The 21,137-nt window shown below is 44.7% G+C and overlaps 1 protein-coding gene across 6 annotated transcripts in view; it reads left to right on the plus strand.

The window, feature by feature from the left end:
- LOC115171319 (coiled-coil domain-containing protein 134) overlaps positions 1 to 21,135 on the plus strand; it is a 41,519-nt gene extending 20,384 nt beyond the window's left edge. For 2 of the 6 annotated variants that reach the window (XM_029728020.1, XM_029728019.1), the window contains 10 exons: positions 267 to 421; positions 762 to 846; positions 1,283 to 1,464; positions 2,370 to 2,451; positions 17,760 to 17,876; positions 17,998 to 18,119; positions 18,485 to 18,569; positions 18,826 to 19,007; positions 19,199 to 19,270; positions 19,548 to 21,135. In XM_029728020.1, coding sequence (XP_029583880.1) covers positions 267 to 421; positions 762 to 846; positions 1,283 to 1,464; positions 2,370 to 2,451; positions 17,760 to 17,876; positions 17,998 to 18,119; positions 18,485 to 18,569; positions 18,826 to 19,007; positions 19,199 to 19,270; positions 19,548 to 19,673 — 1,208 coding nt within the window. In that variant the 3' untranslated portion in view covers positions 19,674 to 21,135. Of the gene's footprint in view, positions 1 to 266; positions 422 to 761; positions 847 to 1,282; positions 1,465 to 2,369; positions 2,452 to 11,089; positions 11,169 to 11,248; positions 11,632 to 16,215; positions 17,435 to 17,759; positions 17,877 to 17,997; positions 18,120 to 18,484; positions 18,570 to 18,825; positions 19,008 to 19,198; positions 19,271 to 19,547 lie in introns of those variants that run through there. The other 4 variants (XM_029728022.1, XM_029728021.1, XM_029728024.1 and 1 more) reach the window with 4 other exon arrangements.
- Positions 21,136 to 21,137: the final 2 nt, after the last annotated feature.

The following is a 21,137-nucleotide window of genomic DNA, read 5'->3' on the forward strand; positions in this document are numbered from 1 at the left end:
ACCCTGTCCTTCTCATTAAGTGCAGCACAGCGAGCAGCCTTCATACACGCTGCCACCTGCCTCTCTCTCTCACACACACAGTCCCCCAGAGACACAGATTGGGTTGTGCCGTCTGGCCTGTAAGAGAGACACACACTTGTACAGAACCAGTCGGTGCCATTCACAAGGGCACACAACACACTCACACATTAATTTGGTAGTATGTTTTATATATTGGATAATATCTTGTGTGATCTCTTTTTGTCTTTTTGTTTTCTCCTCCCCAGCTGTGTCCATGCTGCTGTGTAACGCCGGGCTGATGGATCAACTGCAGGCGACGCTGGACCTCTCCTCTTCCCTCTCTCCTACGTCTGCCCTGCTGTGCTGCTCTCGTCTGCTCCTGTCCTCTCTCGTCACCCTGCAGCACACTCATTCAGCTCAGGTTGTTCTGTCACGCTAACCCTTATGAAGACCTTTACACAGGCTACACAATGTAGTACAAAACACACTCGAGTGAGGACAGGAGCAGGGGACTTACCAGGGGAGACACACTGTCCTCTACAGCTGACAGTGGAACACACACATTGAATACAGCACTCAAAGCAGAAGAATGTATCAGAGACCTTGATGTTAGACAATACATTTGTCTTCTTGTACTGTAGGACAGTGTGTTGTTGAACAGAGAGCGTTGTTGACATAGAGATCCTGTTAAATTACATTCCTAGTTCTATGGTTGTTGCCTTATCATGTCTTGTCATTTTCTTCCCTTTCTGTATCCCAAGGTCCATAGAAGCATCAGGTTGAACGTGGGCAGCACGGTGCAGACCCTGGTCTTTGGGAAGAGGAAGACAGGCAGCCTCTTACTGGGTAATAACGCTCCACCACACTAAGCAGAACAAAGCAGAATTGTTAACACAGGCTTTAATTCCGTTATGTGGCCTTCCTCCAACAGAGGAGTTGGAATAGAAATGTTCTGTATCTCTGTCTCCCTGTTGTATGAGTGGGCTGTCAGGGCCAAGGGGATCTACGGTCTCTCTCCTCCGCTGCCGCCTCCTCCCTCTCTCTGTTTTCTCTCTCCCTCTCTCTTTCTGCTATCGCTAATTCTCTTCTCTCCCTTAGAGGGGTCTAATATCTCAGTGTACATGAGTGTTTGACAAAAGGGCCTCTTTCAACCTCTCCCCTCTCTTTTCTCTGCCCACGTTCTCCCTCTCCTCACTCCAAATCTCCTTGAATCCCACTCCTTCCCCCTCGTTCCTCTGTCTTCCCTCATTCTGCCTCTCCTCCCTCGCCTTCCACCCCACAGCTAGTTCCCTGAGGCTGCTGCAGGCTGTTCTAGATGTTGACCTGGAGTCTCCAGTGCTGTGTGTGAGTGTTGGCCCCGGGGCAGGACAGAGGCCCCTGAGGGACACAGACAGCTCTCTGTACCTGCTGGGATCCTACGGGGCCCACTGCCTCATCACCGCTCTCTACGGCCTCCTGCTGCAGGTCAGACACACCATACATACACACACACACACACACACACACACACACACACACACACACACACACACACACACACACACTACAGAGCTGTTAACACCCCAGAGTTCTTCCCTATACTGTTTTTATTACTACATTTTCCATTGATTCATTGTTGTTTGAAAAGCATCCCTGATAGAACAAAAGGCTGATGTGGTAAAGCACTCAATGTGTCCTTCCTTTCTACCCTCTGTTTCTCTTTCTCTACAGTGCAGCCTTTTATAGTCTATGTATAGTACACTGGTGTTAATGGCAGTGTGATGGGGACAAACGCACTTCATAAATACTGCGTATCATTACTGTCATCACTTAATGACTGGGTCAGAGCTCACAGTAACTCTACATGAAGCATCTTCAACTCCTCCTGTCTCTCCCGTTGTCTCTATAGCATAGTTTAGTCTATGCTGTGTATGTATAGTGAAGAATGCACTTCATGTCTTCCTCTTCCTATATAACCAATTTGGTGTTGAATAATACCACGCTGTATCAGTCAAGGCAGTAGTTCCATATCAGTGGCTGCTCTGTAGAGCGTAGCCCCTCGGTCCACTGCGCTGTGGTGCGCTAAGCCGATGATGTGAGGCTGCACTGGCTTCCAGGATTAGACTGGAACTCTCTGTGGACCTCCTCTCTATAGCCATCTGCCCTACTTCACTATTTTGGGACACTAATCACTAGTCACTGCCTCAGTAGGGGCGGCTGTGGAGTGGGAGGTAATGCATTATTAAATAATCCCTCACTCTCTCTCTTTCTCTCATTCTATCTGGTTCTCTCTCTTTTCCATCCCTCTGTTTGGCTTAATATCTTCTCTCTCCCTCTTCTATTCATCCCTCCAGCTGGCTAAATGTCTTTCTGTCCTCCGCCTCTTCCAGAAGCAGGAGCTGTTGCTCAGTGTGTCAGTGAACTGCCTGGGGTCTCTGCTGCGGTTTCTGCAGAGGAGAAGCCCATCTACAGGTACCTGACTCAGACAAATCAAATCAACAGGTGTAGACTAACAGTGAAATGTTTCCTTATGGGTCCTTTTCCAACAATGCAGAGTTAAAGATAACAATAGAAATAGTGACACATGGAATAAATACACAGTGAATAATGAATAACAACAACGAGTAAAAATAACACAGGTATCTTTTGGTTATCACTATAGCAACAGCCTCCAGGAACAACAAAAAACACAATATTTACATCTTCCAGTTAAATGAGGAAAAGGAATTAAGCAACAATATGTACATAACTGCCATGTGGTACAGTATTTAGCATTTTAGTACAGAAAAAGATCATTCATATTGTGGTTAGTTGTAGAGCTCAAACTGATTTAGTCAGCATTCTTTGGAAGGTTAGCCTGGTTTCTGTGTCCAGTATCGCTGAATGACTGCATAGCTACTGTACATCTTTACAATCTGTGAAAGTGCAAGGTGCTATATAAAATGTAAAAAATGGAACGCTCCATTCCTTTTTTATATAGCACCTTTCACTTTTTGTATTCTTTCGAGCATGGATTAAATGAATGATATTATTTTTACAACTCAGCCTCCTTGGGTTATTCCTTTTTATGATTTGAGTGCAAGTACTTCTTGAACTCTACAGATGTTTTCTCTTCCACGCATTCTTTCATTCTAGCATGAGCGCAAACCCTCATACTGGCTTTCTGTGTGTGTATATGTATGTATATATATATATATATATATATATATATATATATATATATATACATACAGTTGAAGTCGGAAGTTTACATACACCTTAGCCAAATACATTTAAACTCAGTTTTTCACAATTCCTGACATTTAATCCTAGTAAACATTCCCTGTCTTAGGTCAGTTAGGATCACCACTTTATTTTAAGAATGTGAACTGTCAGAATAGTAGTAGAGAGAATTATTTATTTCAGCTTTTATTTCTTTAATCACATTCCCAGTGGGTCAGAAGTTTACATACACTCAATTAGTATTTGGTAGCATTGCCTTTAAATTGTTTAACTTGGGTCAAACGTTTCGGGTAGCCTTCCACAAGCTTCCTACAATAAGTTCGGTGAATTTTGGCCCATTCCTCCTGAAAGAGCTGGTGTAACCGAGTCAGGTTTGTAGGCCTCCTTACATGCTTTTTCAGTTCTGCCCACAAATTTTCTATAGGATTGAGGTCAGGGCTTTGTGATGGCCACCTCAATACCTTGACTTTGCTGTCCTTAAGACATTTTGCCACAACTTTGGAAGTATGCTTGGAGTCATTGTCCATTTGGAAGACCCATTTGCGACCAAGCTTTAACTTCCTGACTGATGTCTTGAGATGTTGCTTCAATATATCCACATAATGTTCCGTCCTCATGATGCCATCTATTTTGTGAAGTGCACCAGTCCCTCCTGCAGCAAAGCACCCCTACAACATGATGCTGCCTCCCCAGTGCTTCACGGTTGGGATAGTGTTCTTCGACTTGCAAGCCTCTCCCTTTTTCCTCCAAACATAACGATGGTCATTATGGCCAAACAGTTCTATTTTTGTTTCATCAGATCAGAGGACATTTCTCCAAAAGTACTACCTTTGTCCCCATGTGCAGTTGCGAACCGTAGTCTGGCTTTTTTATGGTGGTTTTGGAGAAGTGGCTTCTTCCTTGCTGAGCGGCCTTTCAGGTTATGTCGATATAGGACTCGTTTTACTGTGGATATAGATACTTTTGTACCTGTTTCCTCCAGCATCTTCACAAGGTCCTTTGCTGTTGTTCTGGGAATGATTTGCACTTTTCACACCAAAGTACGTTCATCTTTAGGATACAGAATGTGTCTCCTTCCTGAGCGGTATGACGGCTGCGTGGTCCCATGGTGTTTATACTTGCGTACTATTGTTTGTACAGATGAACGTGGTACCTTCAGGCGTTTGGAAATTGCTCCCAAGGATGAACCTGTCACGTCCTGACCAGCAGAGGGAGTAATTGTATTAGTTTTGGTCAGGACGTGGCAGAGGGTTTGTGTTGTGTATGTATTTCTATGTTCTGTCTAGTTTAGTTTTTCTATGTTTAGGATTGGGTGTTGGACTCTCAATTGTAGGCAGGTGTTTCTAGTTGCCTCTGATTGAGATTCCTATATAGAGGTGTGTGTTTGGTTTAGTTATTTTGTGGGTAGTTGTTTGAGAGCACTGCTTTTGTTGAGCCTGCTTCTCTGTTCCTGTCGTTAGTTTGTTCATTGTTTTTCCGTGGTGTTCTCATTATTATAATAAATATGTTGAGCACGCAACCCGCTGCGCCTTGGTCCCATTCTCTCTTCCACGACAGCTGTGACAGAACTACCCACCACAACAGGACCAAGCAGCGGAGGAAATCTGGCGAGGACCGGGGAACACGGCTGGTAAGGGAGCCCGAGAGGCAGCCCCAATAATTTTTTTTGGGGGGGGCACAAGGGCAGTTTGGCGGGGCGAGGATGAAGCCCCAGGCCAGCTCCCCGTACCCTTTTTGGGCAGAGACATACTGAACAGGTCCCGTGCGTTGGGGTGATGGGTGCTGTGGCGAGGCCGGGTATTTTCAGGCCGGTACGTGCAGTACCAGCGCCCCGCATGTGCCAGGGGAAAGTGGGCATCCAGCCAGTAGGGGTGATGCCAGCCCTGCGCTCGAGACCGCCAGTGCGCCTCTACGGTCCAGTGTTTCCCGCTACACGCACTAGCCTTGAGGTGCGTGTCTCCAGGCTGGCACGTCCAGTACCAGCCCCACGCATCAGGCTTCTAGTGCGTCAACCCAGTCCGACTCGGCCTGTTCCCGCTCCCCGCACTAGCCCTGAGGTGCGTGTCTCCAGGCTGGCACGTCCAGTACCAGCCCCACGCATCAGGCTTCTAGTGCGTCAACCCAGTCCGACTCAGCCTGTTCCCGCTACACGCACTAGCCTTGAGGTGCGTGTCTCCAGGATGGCACGTCCAGTACCAGCCCCACGCATCAGGCTTCTAGTGCGTCAGCCCAGCCTCGCCAGTCTGGAGTCGCCAGAGCCGCCAGCCGGCCTGGAGCCGCCAGAGCCGCCAGCCGGCCTGGAGCCGCCAGAGCCGCCCGCCAGTCGGGAGCCGCCAGCCGGCCTGGAGCCGCCAGCCGGCCTGGAGCCGCCAGAGCCGCCCGCCAGTCACGTCCTGACCAGCAGAGGGAGTAATTGTATTAGTTTTGGTCAGGATGTGGCAGAGGGTTTGTGTTGTGTATGTATTTCTATGTTCTGTCTAGTTTAGTTTTTCTATGTTTAGGGTTGGACTCAATTGGAGGCAGGTGTTTCTAGTTGCCTCTGATTGAGAGTCCTATATAGAGGTGTGTGTTTGGTTTAGTTATTTTGTGGGTAGTTGTTTGAGAGCACTGCTTTTGTTGAGCCTGCTTCTCTGTTCCTGTCGTTAGTTTGTTTATTGTTTTTCCATGGTGTTCTCATTATTATAATAAATATGTTGAGCACGCAACCCGCTGCGCCTTGGTCCCATTCTCTCTTCCACGACAGCTGTGACAGAACCAGACTTGTGGAGGTCTACAATATTTTTTCTGAGGTCTTGGCTGATTTCTTTTGATTTTCCTATGATGCCAAGCAAAGAGGCACTTTGAAGCTAGGCCTTGAAATACATCCACAGGTACACCTCCAATTGACTCAAATGATGTAAATTAGCCTATCAGAAGCTTCTAAAGCCATGACATCATTTTCTGGAATTTTCCAAGCTGTTTAAAGGCACAGTCAACTTAGTGTATGTAAACTTTGGACCCACTGGAATTGTGATACAGTGAATTATAAGTGAAATAATCTGTCTGTAAACAATGGTTGGAAAAATTACTTGTGTCATGTACAAAGTAGATGTCCTAACCGACTTGCCAAAACTATAGTTTGTTAACAAGAAATTTGTGGAGTGGTTAAAAAAAAGAATTTTACTGACTCCAACCGAAGGGCTTGTAAACTTCTGACTTCAACTGTATATACAGGGAGTACCAGTACCGAGTCGATGTGTAGAGGTACGAGGTAATTGAGGTAGATGTGTACATATAGGTAACGGGTAAAGTGACGAGGCAACAGGATAGATAATAGACAGTAGCCGCAGTGTATGTGGTGAGTGTGAAAGTGTGTGTGTGTGTGGCGTCAGAATGCCTGTATGCGCATGTTATGTGTGTGAGCATATGTGGTGTGTGTGTGTTGGGGTGTCAGTGTAAGTATGTGTGAGTGTGTGGGTAGAGTCCAGTGTTTGTGAGATTTAGTTTAAAAAAAGGGTCAATGCAGGTATACCTGGGTATCCATTTGATTAGCTATTTAGCAGCCTTGTTTAGCAGTCATGAGGCTTGGGGTTAGAAGCTGTAGCAGGTAGAACAGTCTATGGCTTGGGTTGCTGGAGTCTTCCTCTGACTCCGCCTAGTATAGAGGTCCTGGATGGCAGGGAGCTCGGCCCCAGTGATGTACTGGGCCATACTCACCACCCTCTGTAGAGCCTTGCGGTCGGGCGCCTTGCAGTTGCCGTACCAAGCAGTGATGCAGCCAGTCAAGACGCTTTCAAAGGTGCAGCTGTTGAACTTTTTGAGGAGTTCAGGGCCCATGCCAAATCTTTTCAGCCTCTTCAGGGGAAGAGGCAATGTTGTGCCCTCTTCACAACTGTGTGGGTGTGTGTGGACCATGTTCATTCCTTAGTGATGTGGACACTGAGGAACTTGAAGCTCTCAACCCACTACACTACAGCCACATTGATGTGGATGGGGCGTGCTCGCCCCTCCATTTCCTGTAGTCCACGATCAGCTCCTTTGTGTCGCTGACTTTGAGTGAAAGGTTGTTGCCCTGGCACCACACTGCCAGGTCTCTGACCTCCTCCCTATAGGCTTTCTCATAGTTGTCGGTGATCAGTCCTATCAGCGTGGGCGGATGTGTTGTTGCCTACCCTCACCGCCTGGGGGCGGCCTGTCAGGATGTCTGGGATCCAGTTACAGAGGGAGGTGTTCAGTCCCAGGGTCCTGAGCGTGGTGATTATTTGTTTATTTGGACTGTGGTGTTGATTGCTGAGCTGTAGTCATTGAACATCATTCTTATATAGGTATTCATTTTGTCCTGGTGGGTGAGGGCAGTATAGGGTGCAATAGAGATTGCATCATCTGTGGGTTCAGGGTGTCTGGGATGATGGTGTTGATGTGATACATGACCCACCTTTCAAAGCATTTCATGGCTATATATCTTAGTGCTACGGGGCGATAGTTATTTAGGCAGGTTACCTTGGCATTCTTGGGGACCGGTACTATCGTGGTCTGCTTGAAACAAGTTGGTATTACAGACCGGGTCAGGGATAGGTTAAAAATGTCAGTGAAGACACTTGCTAGATGGTCAGCACATGCTCTGAGTACACTTCCTGGTATTCTGTCTGGCCCCGTGTTAACCTGTTTAAAGGTCTTACATCGGCTACGGAGAACAAGATCACACAGTCGTTCCTGAACAGCTGGCGCTGTCATGCATGGTTCAGTGTTGCTTGCCTCGAAGTGAGCATAGAAGGCATTTAGCTTGTCTGGTAGGCTCGGGTAGCTGGGCAGCTCGCGGCTGGGTTTCCCTTTGTAATCTGTGAAAGTTTGCACGCCCTGCCACATCCGATGAGCGTCAGAGACGATGTAGGATTCAATCTTAGTCCTTTATTGATGCTTTGCCTGTTTGATGGCTCGTTGGCAGTCTAGGCGTGATTTCTTATAAGCGTCTAGATTAGTGACCCGCTCCTTGAAAAGCAGCAGCTCTTGCCTTTAGCACAGTGTGGGTGTTGCCTGTAATCAATGGCTTCTGGTTGGGTTACTGTGGGGACAATGTCGTCGATGCACTTATTAATGAAGCCGGTGACTGAAGTGGTAAACTCCTGAATGTTATCGGATGAATCCCGGGACCTATTCCAGTCTGTGCTTGCGAAACAGTCCTGTAGATTAGCATACGTATCATTGGATCACTTCCGTATTGAGTCCGTCACTGGTACTTTCTGTTTGAGTTTTTGCTTGTAGGAGGATAGAGTTATGGTCTGATTTGCCAATGGGAGGGCGAGGAAGGTGTGTGGAGTAAAGGTGATCTAGAGTTTTGCCACAGTGTGTGCTGGTGATTTTGTCATTGTATGGCCAGTGTCTGGTTGTCTTTTCATGTCTCAAATCAGATCAAATCAAACTTTATTTGTCATAGGCGCCGAATACAACAAGTGTAGACCTAACAGTGAAATGTTTACTTACAAGCCCTTAACCAACAGTGCAGTACAAGAAGAGTTTAAAAAAATATTAAAAGTAACACAATAAAATAACAATTACGAGGCTATATACAGGGGGTACCGGTACCGAGCCAGTGTGCGAGGGTACAGGTTAGTTGAGGTAATTTGTACATGTAGGTGGGGTGACGTGACTATGCATAGATAATAAACAGCGAGTAGCAGCAGTGTACAAAACAAATGGGGGGGTGTCAATGTAAATAGTCCGGTGGCCATTTGATTCATTGTTCAGCATACTTATGTTTGGTGCAGTATTTCTCAAGTGAAAATATCTGCATGAAAACTAATTTTCTGTCGTTGAATGACAACAATCACTTAATTGAAGAATCCCTACTGTTGACCAATCACCGAAGAAGGGGCGTAGACATTTTCTACCGAATTTCGGCTTGTCACAAGAAAAATGTTTGTGTGGACAAATAGCCGAAAAAGCCCTTGCCGAAGACCAAAACGTCCCAAAATGGTGTCATAATAAATGCACATATATGAACTACTCCGAACTGTTTCAGATGGGAAATATGCAGATGCTTCAAGACTGCACCCAGACACACTCATACTACTGTTGGTGTGGTGTTGTGGGAGCCAGACCTGTGTCAGGTGTTGGAGGTGGTGGAGAAGAGAGGCCTGAACGAGCTGGGAGAGAACACAACACAGGCCCTGAGAAAGCAGTACAGTACACAACACACTGACTGGAACACATACAGCAGCAGAGTAAAACGCAAACAGAGAGCACACAGACAGAGCTCTGAGAGACTATGTTGAATGTCACTGAGACACACTCTTTTAATTGTCCCATGTCCAAGCAGCCCCCTGCCACCACCTCTACGCCATTGTGTCACACATGAGTGGCAGGACACAGGCCCTCATAGGATTCATCTGGCTCAGTAATGGAATGTCACTGCACTGAAAAGTCATCACTGTCCCCATTTGTCATGTGATACAGCATCGTGCTGGCCCTGCTGCCTCCCTTAGTGACAGAGCTTTGACAAGTGTGTGCGTGCGTGTGATCCAGTGACTTATTCAGGCGTTAACAGAGCTGAATGTACTCCAGCAGTGTGCGCTTCAGTAGCTTGTCAGATCAGAGCGGGTCTTATGGGAGACTGTCCTGTCACGATATCTGCTGCATGCTGCCTCTTATAGTAATAATAATAGATGTATTTTATATTGCGCTTTTCATTACAAAGAGAATCTCAAATATGCTGTAAATACAACCAAAACAAATGTATAAATCTGCCAGGTCTTGGTGATGGTCTAACACATTCAGATAAGGTGTGTTCAGCCAGGTAGTTAAGAAAAGCTGGGCAGCGACCCCCCCCCCCCACACACACAGAGTTATAGCATAAAAGATAGTTAGTGCAAGAGATGCTCCTCTTTTTTTTAAGTCGACAGAGCAGTACTTATCAGTCTTTATTGATTTTTACAGGCCATTGACTACAATATGCAGATGCTTCAAGACATTTCACGTCATCTCTTGTGCTGTCCCTGCTGTTTCCACATACTGAGTCTCCACTCATGTTTCAGTACATCTGTCTGCCAACGGTGTACACCAACTTGTTTTAGTCATCAGACACATGCCATTACAGTGCTCTTTCTAGGAGCTCTCTTTCTCTCTCCTTCCTATCTGTCCTTAACCCCCTTTCTCAGGCGTGTTGGAGAGATGTATCTCTGCCTGTCCGACTTCACTGTGAAGACAGACGGACACATTGGCTCTCAGTTATAGAACTGTTTGATTTATTGATCTATTTATTTATGGCTGTTTTTGCAACCAAACAGCCTTATTCTGAAGAGGTGTCTGGTAGGACTCCTGCCATATTATTACTGACTGACTGTGTCAGTAACAAAACTAGGGGGGAACATCCATTCATTTGCCTTTAGGTTTGAGGTCTTTCAATAATATAAGTTTATTATAAAGAGTTGTTTGGAAAAGAACAGTTGTCATATGTCATTTCAGTAGAAATATAAGCCAATCTGAGGCCACCGATTTGGATGGTCATGGCTAGATGGGATACAGATGTCAAATTTACGTCAAACGTTTTTGTTTTTTGCATTTTAGCTAACCATAACTCTTTTCCTAAGATGAACCTAATTCTCCTAGCTTGCTACGTTAATTGTCTTAACCTGCTGCGTAAGTTCTCCTGACCTGCTACTAAAAGTACATTCTGGTCAATTCTGACATAAGCTGTATCCCAGGGGTAGGCAACCCTGTTGCTTGAGTACTGCAGGATTTTGTTCCCAACTAGGCACCACACCTGACCAACTGAGCTAATTGATCAGTAAAGTGATTGCCTAAATTCAACACAACTGGTCTTCCCGGTCGGTTAAATCAAAAACATGAAGTGGCTGCGGCACTCGAGGACCAGGGTTGCCTACACTTGCAAGCTGTATCCCTTCTAGCCGATTTACTGCCAACTGCAGTTATGGAATGTTTGCTCACGAGTATAGTTCATTGGCTTATCCCTCCTGATGACCTGGATGGAGGTACTGTATGTGATCCTTCATAACCCATAGGAAGTCCCACCCAGTTGACTACTTCAAATGGTGAAAGTCCCCAATGGTGCTGGCCATGCTGAAACGGGCTTTTGACATTAGAGTCCTCGGTCTATGGGTTTACTTGCTTTCGTGATAAGCGGGAGGGGGAGGGATTTACCGCGTACAAAGGCCTGTGTGCCGCTCAAAATATTCCGTCTGGAAACCACCTCCTTCCATGTAATCGCTGGCTGTCATTCGTCCAAGCAGAGCCAGCCGGTGCGATTGTGGCACTGGCGGAGTGGAGCAAGCGACTTCTGTATGTAAATTAACATTTCAAACGTGATATTGTCAGCTGAGTATTGTAGCAAATACTCCGCAAGTGATGTCTCCATCTTTACGAGGAAACGGATGCTAGCGTGAAAGAATCGTTGGTTTTGCTATCGTTTAATATCGTGCTGTTTCTTACTACGAGGTGAGTGAACGGCGAGTTTGTGATGTCGAAGTCTAGTGTCCACAGCTGACCAGTAGCGAGCGAAATGCATGCATTGGGATACAGGTGGGTTTACATTGCCATTCAAATTCTCGATGACCGGTTTATTCACAAGTAGTCCCGTCAGGTAATGAAATGCTGCTATTTCATGTGCCTCGGTTGTTTTCAAAGATAACGTTCGCTTTTTTGTGGTGTGCAGTTCGTTTTCGAAAACCATGAAACACAGATCATTGTGGCTCGAGCCTCTTCCTTGAAATGGTGTCTGACATACTAACGCTGGGAAACATGAAATTAAAGGATCGTTCAAGTCCACTGTATGCAAAACAGTTTCCAAGCAGGGCCAGAAATGGGTCATTTTGATTGGCAGTATGTTAACCTTTATCTCAATAAGTTTACGTTTTGTATGACATTTTCCTCAAAGTATCAATTATTGCCAACAAAATACTTAGTCAATACCCAGTGCTTCTCTGAAAGCATAAAATAACAACTGTATGTATCACGCAGAGAGCTCAGATATTTTAATGTGTCCCACCCTGAACCTCAAACCTCCGACAGATTATATGGTACAACATACTGTACTAGATTACATTTCATGTATTAATAAAATATTTTACAACAGCCTACATACACAGAATTGGATGGCCCATTCTGTAATGATGGACAGCCAGGGGCGTCATGCACACATTAGTTTATAGGGGACACGAATTGTGTGGCTGAATTCTTTAGCATGGTCTGGAGCCACCTCCAGATTGTAAGAAAAAGCTGTTTCAGGTGTTGGAATTGTCCAATCTATAGCCATATGATTATACCTAATTCCATGTAAAAGATATGTATTTTTCTGCATAGGTTATGTAAGCATACCTCTTTTCCTGTTCAATTGTAATTTTCATTAAAATGACACACTGGTGTATATAGTATCATAACCTTAAATATGCTTCTCTGCATCTTTGCTAGCCCAACTGGCTGCATATTGCACTTATTCCTTTCCATCTTTTGTCATCTGCATCCAACTGGACTCTATGCAGCCGGCGACTGACTCTACATAAAACATCCTCCTTTCAGGGGCGAGGGCGCCAATTTCCTCCTTAACTAGCTTTAAAAATATGCACACTGTCTTAATAAAACACAATTTTTCGACCACCATGCTTGAGTGGCTAGTGCTACTTCCTGATGTTGCATACTGCATTCAGCCAGGGATAAACAGACTGCTGCAGCCTGATTGGCTGAACATCAGAGGTAGCATTAGCCACTCTAGCATAGTGGTGGAGCATTTTAGACAGTACCCATTTTTTTTCCCAGTGGCTCTTTAAAACTAGTTGAGGAAATTGAAGCCCTTACAGTCTGAATTGAGGATGCTTTATGTATGAGCCGGTCGCCAGGGGATGAGTGTATAGGGGGTTGGTTGTTTAGCAACAAAACCGACACGTGCGCAACTATGGAGAAAACAGACGGGGTTGGCTTAGATTGTTAACATGTAAACTACATTTTGTCTCCAAGTGTTTATTGAAAACATACACTGAACAAAATATATAAATGCAACATCCAACAATTTCTAAGATTTTACTGAGTTACAGTTCATAAAAAGAAATCAGTCAATTGAAATAATCTATTGGGACCTAATCTATGGGTTTCACATGACTGGGAATACAGATACTTTTTATTAAAAATAAATAAAAAGTAGGAGGGTGGATCAGAAAACTAGTCAGTATCTGGTGTGACCACCATTTGCCTTATCTAGCACGACACATCTCCTTCGCATAGAGTTAATCAGGCTGTGGAATGTTGTCCCACTCCTCTTCAATGGCTGTGTGAAGTTACTGGATATTGGCGGATACTGGAACACGCTGTTGTACACGTCGATCCAGAGCATCCCAAACATTGTCAATGGGTGACATGTCTTGTGAGTATGCAGGCCATGGAAGAACTGGGACATTTTCTGCTTCCAGGAATTGTGTACAGATCCTTGACATGGGGAGGCTTGCATTATCATGCTGAAACATGAGGGGATGGCGGTGGATGAATGGCATGACAATGGGCCTCAGGATCTCGTCACAGTATCTCTGTGCTTTCAAATTGCCATTGATAAAATGCATTTGTGTTCGTTTGCCATAGCTTATGCCTGCCCATACCATAACCCCACCCCCACCATGGGGCACTCTGTTCACAAAGTTGTCATCAAACCGCTTGCCCACACGATGCCATACATGCTGTCTGCCATTTGCCCGGTAGAGTTGAAACCAGGATTCATCTGTGAAGAGCACACTTCTCCACCGTGCCAGTGACCGTCAAAGGTGAGCATTTGCCCACTGAAGTCGTTTACGATGCCGAACTGCAGTCAGGTCAAGACTGGTGAGGACGCCGAGCACGAAGATGAGCTTCCCTGAGACGGTTTCTGACAGTTTGTGCAGAAATTCCTCGGTTGTGCAAACCCACAGTTTCATCAGTTGTCCGGGTGGCTGGTCTCAGACAATCCCGCTGGTGAAGAAGCTGGATGTGAAGGTCCTGGGCTGGCATGGTTACACTTGTGAGGCCGGTTGGACAAATTCTCTAAAATTACATTGGAGGCGGCTTAAAGTAGAGAAATTAACATTCAGTTCTCTGGCAACAGCTCTGGGGGACATTCCTGCAGTCAGCATGCTAATTTCATGCTCCCTCAACTTGAGACATTGGTCGCATTGTTGTGCCACAATGACACTTTTTAGTGGCCTTAGTAAGAGTGCACCTGTGTAATGATCATGCTGTTTAATCAGCTTCATTTTAACCCCCTTTTTCGTGGTATCCGATTGGTAGTTAGTCTTGTCTCATCGCTGCAACTCCCATACGGACTCGGGAGAGGCAAAGGTTGAGAGACGTGCGTCCTCCGAAACACAACCCAACCAAGCCGCGCTGCTTCTTGACACGATGTCCACTTAACCCGGAAGCCAGACACACCAATGTGTCGGAGGAAACACCTGCAACCGTGTCAGCGTGCACTGTGCCTGGCCCACCACAGGAGTCGCTAGTGCGCGATGGGACAAGGACATCCCTGCCAGCCAATCCCTCCCTTATCCTGGACGACGCTAGACCAATTGTGCGCCGCCCCATGGGTCTCGCGGTCGCGGCCGGCTGCGACAGAGCCTGGACTCGAACCCAGAATCTCTAGCGGCACAGCTACCACTGCTATGGCCCTTAATCAGCTTCTTGATATGCTACACCTGTCAGGTGGATGGATTATCTTGGCAAAGGAGAAATGCTCACTAACAGGGATGTAAACAAATTTGTGCACAACATGAGAGTTAATTTTTTTGTGTGTAACATTTCCGGGATCTTTTATTTCAGCTCATGAAACATAGGACCAACTCTTAAACTTAACATGTTATATTTTTGTCCAGTGTAAATACATTTGCACAATGAGCGTTTGTTGTCTCTCAAATACATTGTTATAGTTGTTGGTTAGCTATCTAGTGAATTTGAGCCATTTTAGCATGGACATGAAATCCTTTACACCTCCAAAACAAGACATGATATCAAGAATGGCATGAATCTAGCTGAAACGGGTCACTTACCATTCCCCACATGGGAGTTTCTTGTCATTGTTTGTAGCTATCTGGCCATCCAGAATCACAACTCACGGACTTCTGCCCCATTGAAGCGTGCGCATCGTTTTCGTGACGTTGTCAGCTAACCCATCTATAGCCAGCTGCATGGAGCCCAGTTGGATGCAGATGACAAATTACGTAAAAGGAATAATATGTCCGGTTGGCCTACATCTCTGCTAAAATATTTAAAGGAACGTGAGTCTTATTTAGTAATTTCTTGCTTTTATAAAGTCTGCCGACCTTGCCAGCAGGCATGCCTGATAAGATAGTTAGACAAGCTACTCTGACTTGATCGCCTGCAATGGCTTGGTAGCTAGTTTGCCAGTCGCCCAACCTCATAACTATCTGGGCTAGCTAAATGGCTATTATTACAGAGAAACAACCATTTTTAGTTTGATTTATTAATCAATAGGCTACAAAGCTTCATCAAATTAATTTACAAACATACGTCCTGCAAGTCCTGCCCATCACTGGCATATCAAATCAAACGCTGTGTGTCTGTCTCCTCCACTGACGATACTGTCTGCATGCACTAAGGATCCTGAGTGGCGCAGCAGTCTAAGGCACTGCATCGCAGTGCTAGAGGCGTCACTACAGACCTGGGTTCGATCCCGGGCTTTATCACAACCGGCCATGTTTGGGAGTCCCATAGGGCGGTGCACAATTGGCCCAGCATCGTCCGGGTTAGGGGAGGGTTTGTCCGGGGTAGGCCATCATTGTAAATAAGAATTTGTTCTTAACTGACTTGCCTAGTTAAATAAAAATCTAATGTCCTGCCTAGAATATCTTGCTCCTTGGTGCACCTTGTAAGGAACCACTTACTAGGGAGAATAGGGAGGTTACTCTTTGTGTGGTCCAGTCAGTGTGCCCCCTCTGTAAAGTACTGCTGAAAAATTATTATAAAACGTGGGCTTAAAAATGAAGCTTAGTCATTAATTTAACATCTGAAAATGTTAAAAATGGGACAAATCTGAGGGGGCATGTGCCCTTGTCCCCCCCTATGGGCATGACACCTCTGGACACAGCTGATGGGGGGGCTTACAGTAAATGGGGGCATTTTGGAGTGTCATTTCTCAAATTCTGTGCTTTGCATGATGCCTGTGGGATATGATTGATCTGTCCTAGTCGCTTGCCCCCTCTGCTCCACCTTAATATCCCAGCACTTTGTCTAGTCCGATGGAAACATCAATGCTGGATGCCCATTTGTCCATGGTGTTGACACTAATAATATCTATGGCCTTGTTGGCTATGCTTGTAACAAAACATGGATATGGGGCTCCCTACTACTAAGCCTCTTCCCTAGTTGTCCGTCTTAGAAATATTTGACTTATTGACTTGCATGTTTAGTACAAAAAGCTGGAAGGCGTCCCAAAGATGTTTTCAGAATGCACAAATTGTTCCTAATCGAACACTGTCTGTATTCTGCTGCTCCAACTTTATCATCAGCACCCATTTTTGCTGACAGAGTAAATGTTGCAAAGTTTCTCAAAGTATGTCGTGGTGATTCAGGCAAATGACCTGTCATAGCCTATGTCAAATCATGCGGCTTGCATAACCCAATCTCTGAATCTTCAGGCAGTATTTTAATTAAATAGTCTAACCATAGGAGGGTCAGTGTCAGAGTAGGGGAATGCAACTGAAGAGTTCAGAATAGAGATACTCCATTTTGAGAAACAGCTGAAAAGATGTTATCAGGTGTCAGTCCTCATTCTCTTTCACTCACATCCCTGACACTTTCTCTCACTATCAGATCTCTGTCTTTAGGCTTAACCTTGTTGCATATTGAAAAAGAGATTAAATATTCAGCAGAAAAGCAGTTGGCTCCCACAGGGTCTCTCTCATCCCACAATACTTTCCTCATCTTTCTTCTGCCTCTCACAACACCCCCCCGTCCCCCCGCCACTTCCCCTTCTCGCACTCTCTGATAATACTATCGATGGAGACATTGCTGAATTATACATTTGGTGTTCTATCGACACTGTCTTCTCCTCCCTCTACACTTTTGTTTTCTGCTGATTGTTGTTTTAAAAGCCAATGCTCATCAAATATGCAGCAGTCCAAGACTCATTTTTATCCTGTTCAAATGTATTAACATGCTCCAAGGGAGAGGAGGCTGGACCTGGGGGAATGTTGAGGCAGCCCACAGCTTAGAGGATGGAGAGTGTATGAAAGGAAGAAAGAGGATGCAAGACAGGGGCTGGCAAGAAGTCAGTGAAAGTAATTTTGGGGTTTAGTTAAGTGGCTTTTAGAAGTTGTTTAAATGGGACACATATAACCTCATTAGAACCTGTGTAATTTATTGTACAGGACCAAACTGGATTTAAAAAGTAAAAATATGATCTTAAATATACTTTTAATTTATTATTTTTTTAATATAGATAACCCTCAACACACAGCAAAATACTAAATATGCTCTAATGTCAACCAGACAGACCTACTGTAAATGTTGGTTTTACAAGTTCAGTAAAAACATTGTAATAAATATTTCAGAATACTGTTTAACTGCATTTTCTCTTGTTGTGTGTGTGTTAGTGGCTCACCATCGCCACCTCTTGACCATGCTGAGTGTGTGTACAGTCCTCCTGGTGGTTGCTGCTGCAGCCCTCTCCTCTGCAGACTCCGACAGACACGACTCCAACCTGGAGATCTGTATCCTACTGTGTCTGTTTCCTTCTTCAGAATATTAGAAGAGGTGTCCTCTTGGATGACCCTTGATTAGTGTGTATGTATTGAAATGTCTGTCAGCATTTCTTCCTGAACACCCTCTCAGACAAGCGTCTGTTTGAGACCAAGAGGAAAGACCAGCTAAATGCTCTGAAGAACCTGGTGGAGCTCAATGACATCAACCAGCAATATAAGATCATAGACATCATGCTGAAGGGCCTGTTTAAGGTACACTGGCTACACTCCTGTTTAACTTCCCTTCATGCTGACCATTAGCTAGAAACAGGATGTTGTGGCCTTAGTAATTGCGGTGTTAGTTTCTTAGCATGTTTAGATTATTATAAGCTCATGAGTAGGCAAATAAGGCCACTTGCTATGCAGTATCTAAGTAGCCGGTCGCTAATAAGACTAGAGTAACCCGGATTTAGCTTCCAAGTCTTCCTATTGTGCTTGAAGCCTCACTGTATATACTGTATTCTTCCCAGATATATACTGTTTGATTCCCAGAGGACATATCTGCTCTCTGCCCAAGGACAACTATGGTGGTCAACCCACAGTGGGCAATCTACATTTTGTGTGTGTGTTCTCTGAAGGTGTTGGAGGACTCAAAGGCCGTCCTTATTGCAGCCAACATGCAGGCTGATGATCCCTTCCCCATGGATGACAAAATCAAAGAAGGTCAGATTATGGACATTATACCGTTACTACACTTTGCTCTCTCTCCTCCCTCTTTCTCACTCGATGCTAATCTGATTTTTGTCTGTCACCATCTTGTGATTTTCTCCTCTTCTGCCTCCTCTCTCCCTCCACTTTTCCCTCTCCGCCTCTTACGTTTTCTTACGCTCTCTTTTAGAATGTCAGTCTGCAGTGATTTACGTTCTAGTTTATTTACTAAGTATGAAATGTAGACTACTCTGTTTATCTCGCTCCATAGCCTACTCCCATGTGGTGGAGAACACGGCGTTCTTTGGGGACGTGGCGTTGCGTTTCCCACGTATCGTCCACCACTACTACGACCGTAACCCTGACTGGGGCGGCCTTCTGCGATGGGGGCTACGCTTCTGCAACCTCACTGGGGTGTTCACCGGGGGGGCACACCAGCATGTTCTCTCACTGGTGAGACGGGGAAAGAACTGGGGGTATATTCTGGGGTATAGAGGAAATGTTTATGCTTTATTTAACGTCAACAGGTGTAATGTATTATAACCTCCTTATTACTACATTTTATAAGCATGTTGTAAGCGTACTATTATAACTGTTTTCTATGGATTCAAAATGGCTGATAACTCTCGCTCCTTGTCTCTCAGATGTCGCAGGAGTTGGGAATAATAGAGAAATCCCCAGACTTCACCAACCCATACCGCACTGAGAGAGACAACGTGAGTAACACACAGTGGCTCTCTGCCTCTGTAACCACATTGTACACTATCGCAGTGAAGCCTACCAGACTGACTTGGAAAGCGTGTTCTTTTAAGGCTTGTTTAACAAACAAGCTTGACTGTGTTTGAGACAAGCATAACATCAGTAAAACTCATACTGACTGCACCTTTTTGCTTTCCCATCCTCTGCTGTTTGATTCTCCACACTCCATACACATATTATTAAAAAATGCCTCTCAAAACACATGTTCACACGCTCTGCTTTTCTCTGGTGCAGGTGCTTCACACCGCAGAGGCTTTTCAGAAGATCCTGAGGGAGGAGGAGAAGAGGAGGAGGAAAGAGGACAAGAGGAAAGAGATTAGGAAGGGGCCCCGCATCTCCCGCTCCCGTACTGAGCTATAGTACTTTACCTCAACTCTTGGAGAGAAATGACGAGCAGAAGGAAAATGTAGGGGGATGTCCTGAGTCCTACATTCAGTGATGAAGAGGTTGGGTCTTGGAACTGATGAGTTCTGTCAAAGGGATAAAGTGGCAGCAGAAAATTTGAGAGGGAACTAGAAGTGTTTATGTGGCACATGAACAAACTGGAGAGAAGGAAAGGAGGTTGAGCTCCATCTGTGCAATCAGACTTACTGTATACAGAACTGTGCCCAATCTGCAGTTATTATGAAACAAAGAAAATACAGCTAGCACATGTTGAAGATTTAATAAGGAAAGATAATTTTCATAACTAGATTACATAACTGTACTTTGGAAGAAACAGCAAATACCCAATATGTTGTATTTTTTGTGAATAGATTGAATACAATTTACTACCATACAATTGTTTTGATGATGGCATTTGTACATATGAGTTTACATTCCCATTCAACAAGCTTTAAAATATAAAGCTTGAATATGTTGAATTCTGTTTTGTGTTTAAGTTTTCCTGTCACCTTCTCCGGAGTTAGCAGATTTCTATAAGAGATTTTATGAGTTTGTTGTTGAATGGTCCTACTCTAGGTGTATCCTCTTGATTTGCGGTACAAGTGTTGATCGCAGAACCATTTGTCATGTCTGCCACTTGCTTTCCTAGAGCTGAATGCTTTCTTAGCTCTCTCTGTGTGTGACTGTCCGTATGACTGTTAAATGGGGTTTGGTCACTTAGGAGTTTGAATAAAACTATTTTACATATTATTTTGCCTACAATTAGGGAGGGATAATGTCTTAGAGCTGTGTCTTTTGGCAACCACTCATCAGCTTAAACTTCTACATGTCACATTTGTTTCTGTCCATCTGATGGCCGTAGTGAAATGTCAGAACAGCAGTCACCAAGAACAATGCCTTTAAAAAACATCTATATTTTGGCATATCTAGGGAAGCTCTTAATTCCATACTCCTCCTGTCCTGTCTCAAAATCCATTCAACCAGAAATCCCTCCTCTCTGACCACCTCCTATGGGTTTTGAGAAAGCCAGAGGATGCGATGAGTATGCAATTGAGATATTCACCTAGTGTTTTGTTGCCTCTGACATTTTGAGGGAAATTAGCTCATTTTAATGCAAATAAGTTATATTCAATATACAGAGGTGATGACTGATTGATTTGTTTGTTTTGTAAATGCGACTATTTATGTTTGTTCAGAGCAGTGCAGGCTGGTGGGAGGAGCTAAAGGTCAATGGGCTAATTTCAGTGGGTGGAATGGAGTTAATGGAACGGAGTTAACATAGGTTTGTGTTTTATTCCAGCCATTTAATGAGCATGTCCTCCTATAGCTCATCCCACCAGCCTCCTCTGGTTCAGATGAAGCGTCTCATTGCTGAGAATTTACTATCGTGAGATTTATCCTGCCTTTGTTAAGTTTAATAAAATTAAATTACTATGAATC

This window comes from Salmo trutta, chromosome 32 (genome assembly GCF_901001165.1).
Source record: "Salmo trutta chromosome 32, fSalTru1.1, whole genome shotgun sequence".
NCBI lineage: Eukaryota > Metazoa > Chordata > Actinopteri > Salmoniformes > Salmonidae > Salmo > Salmo trutta.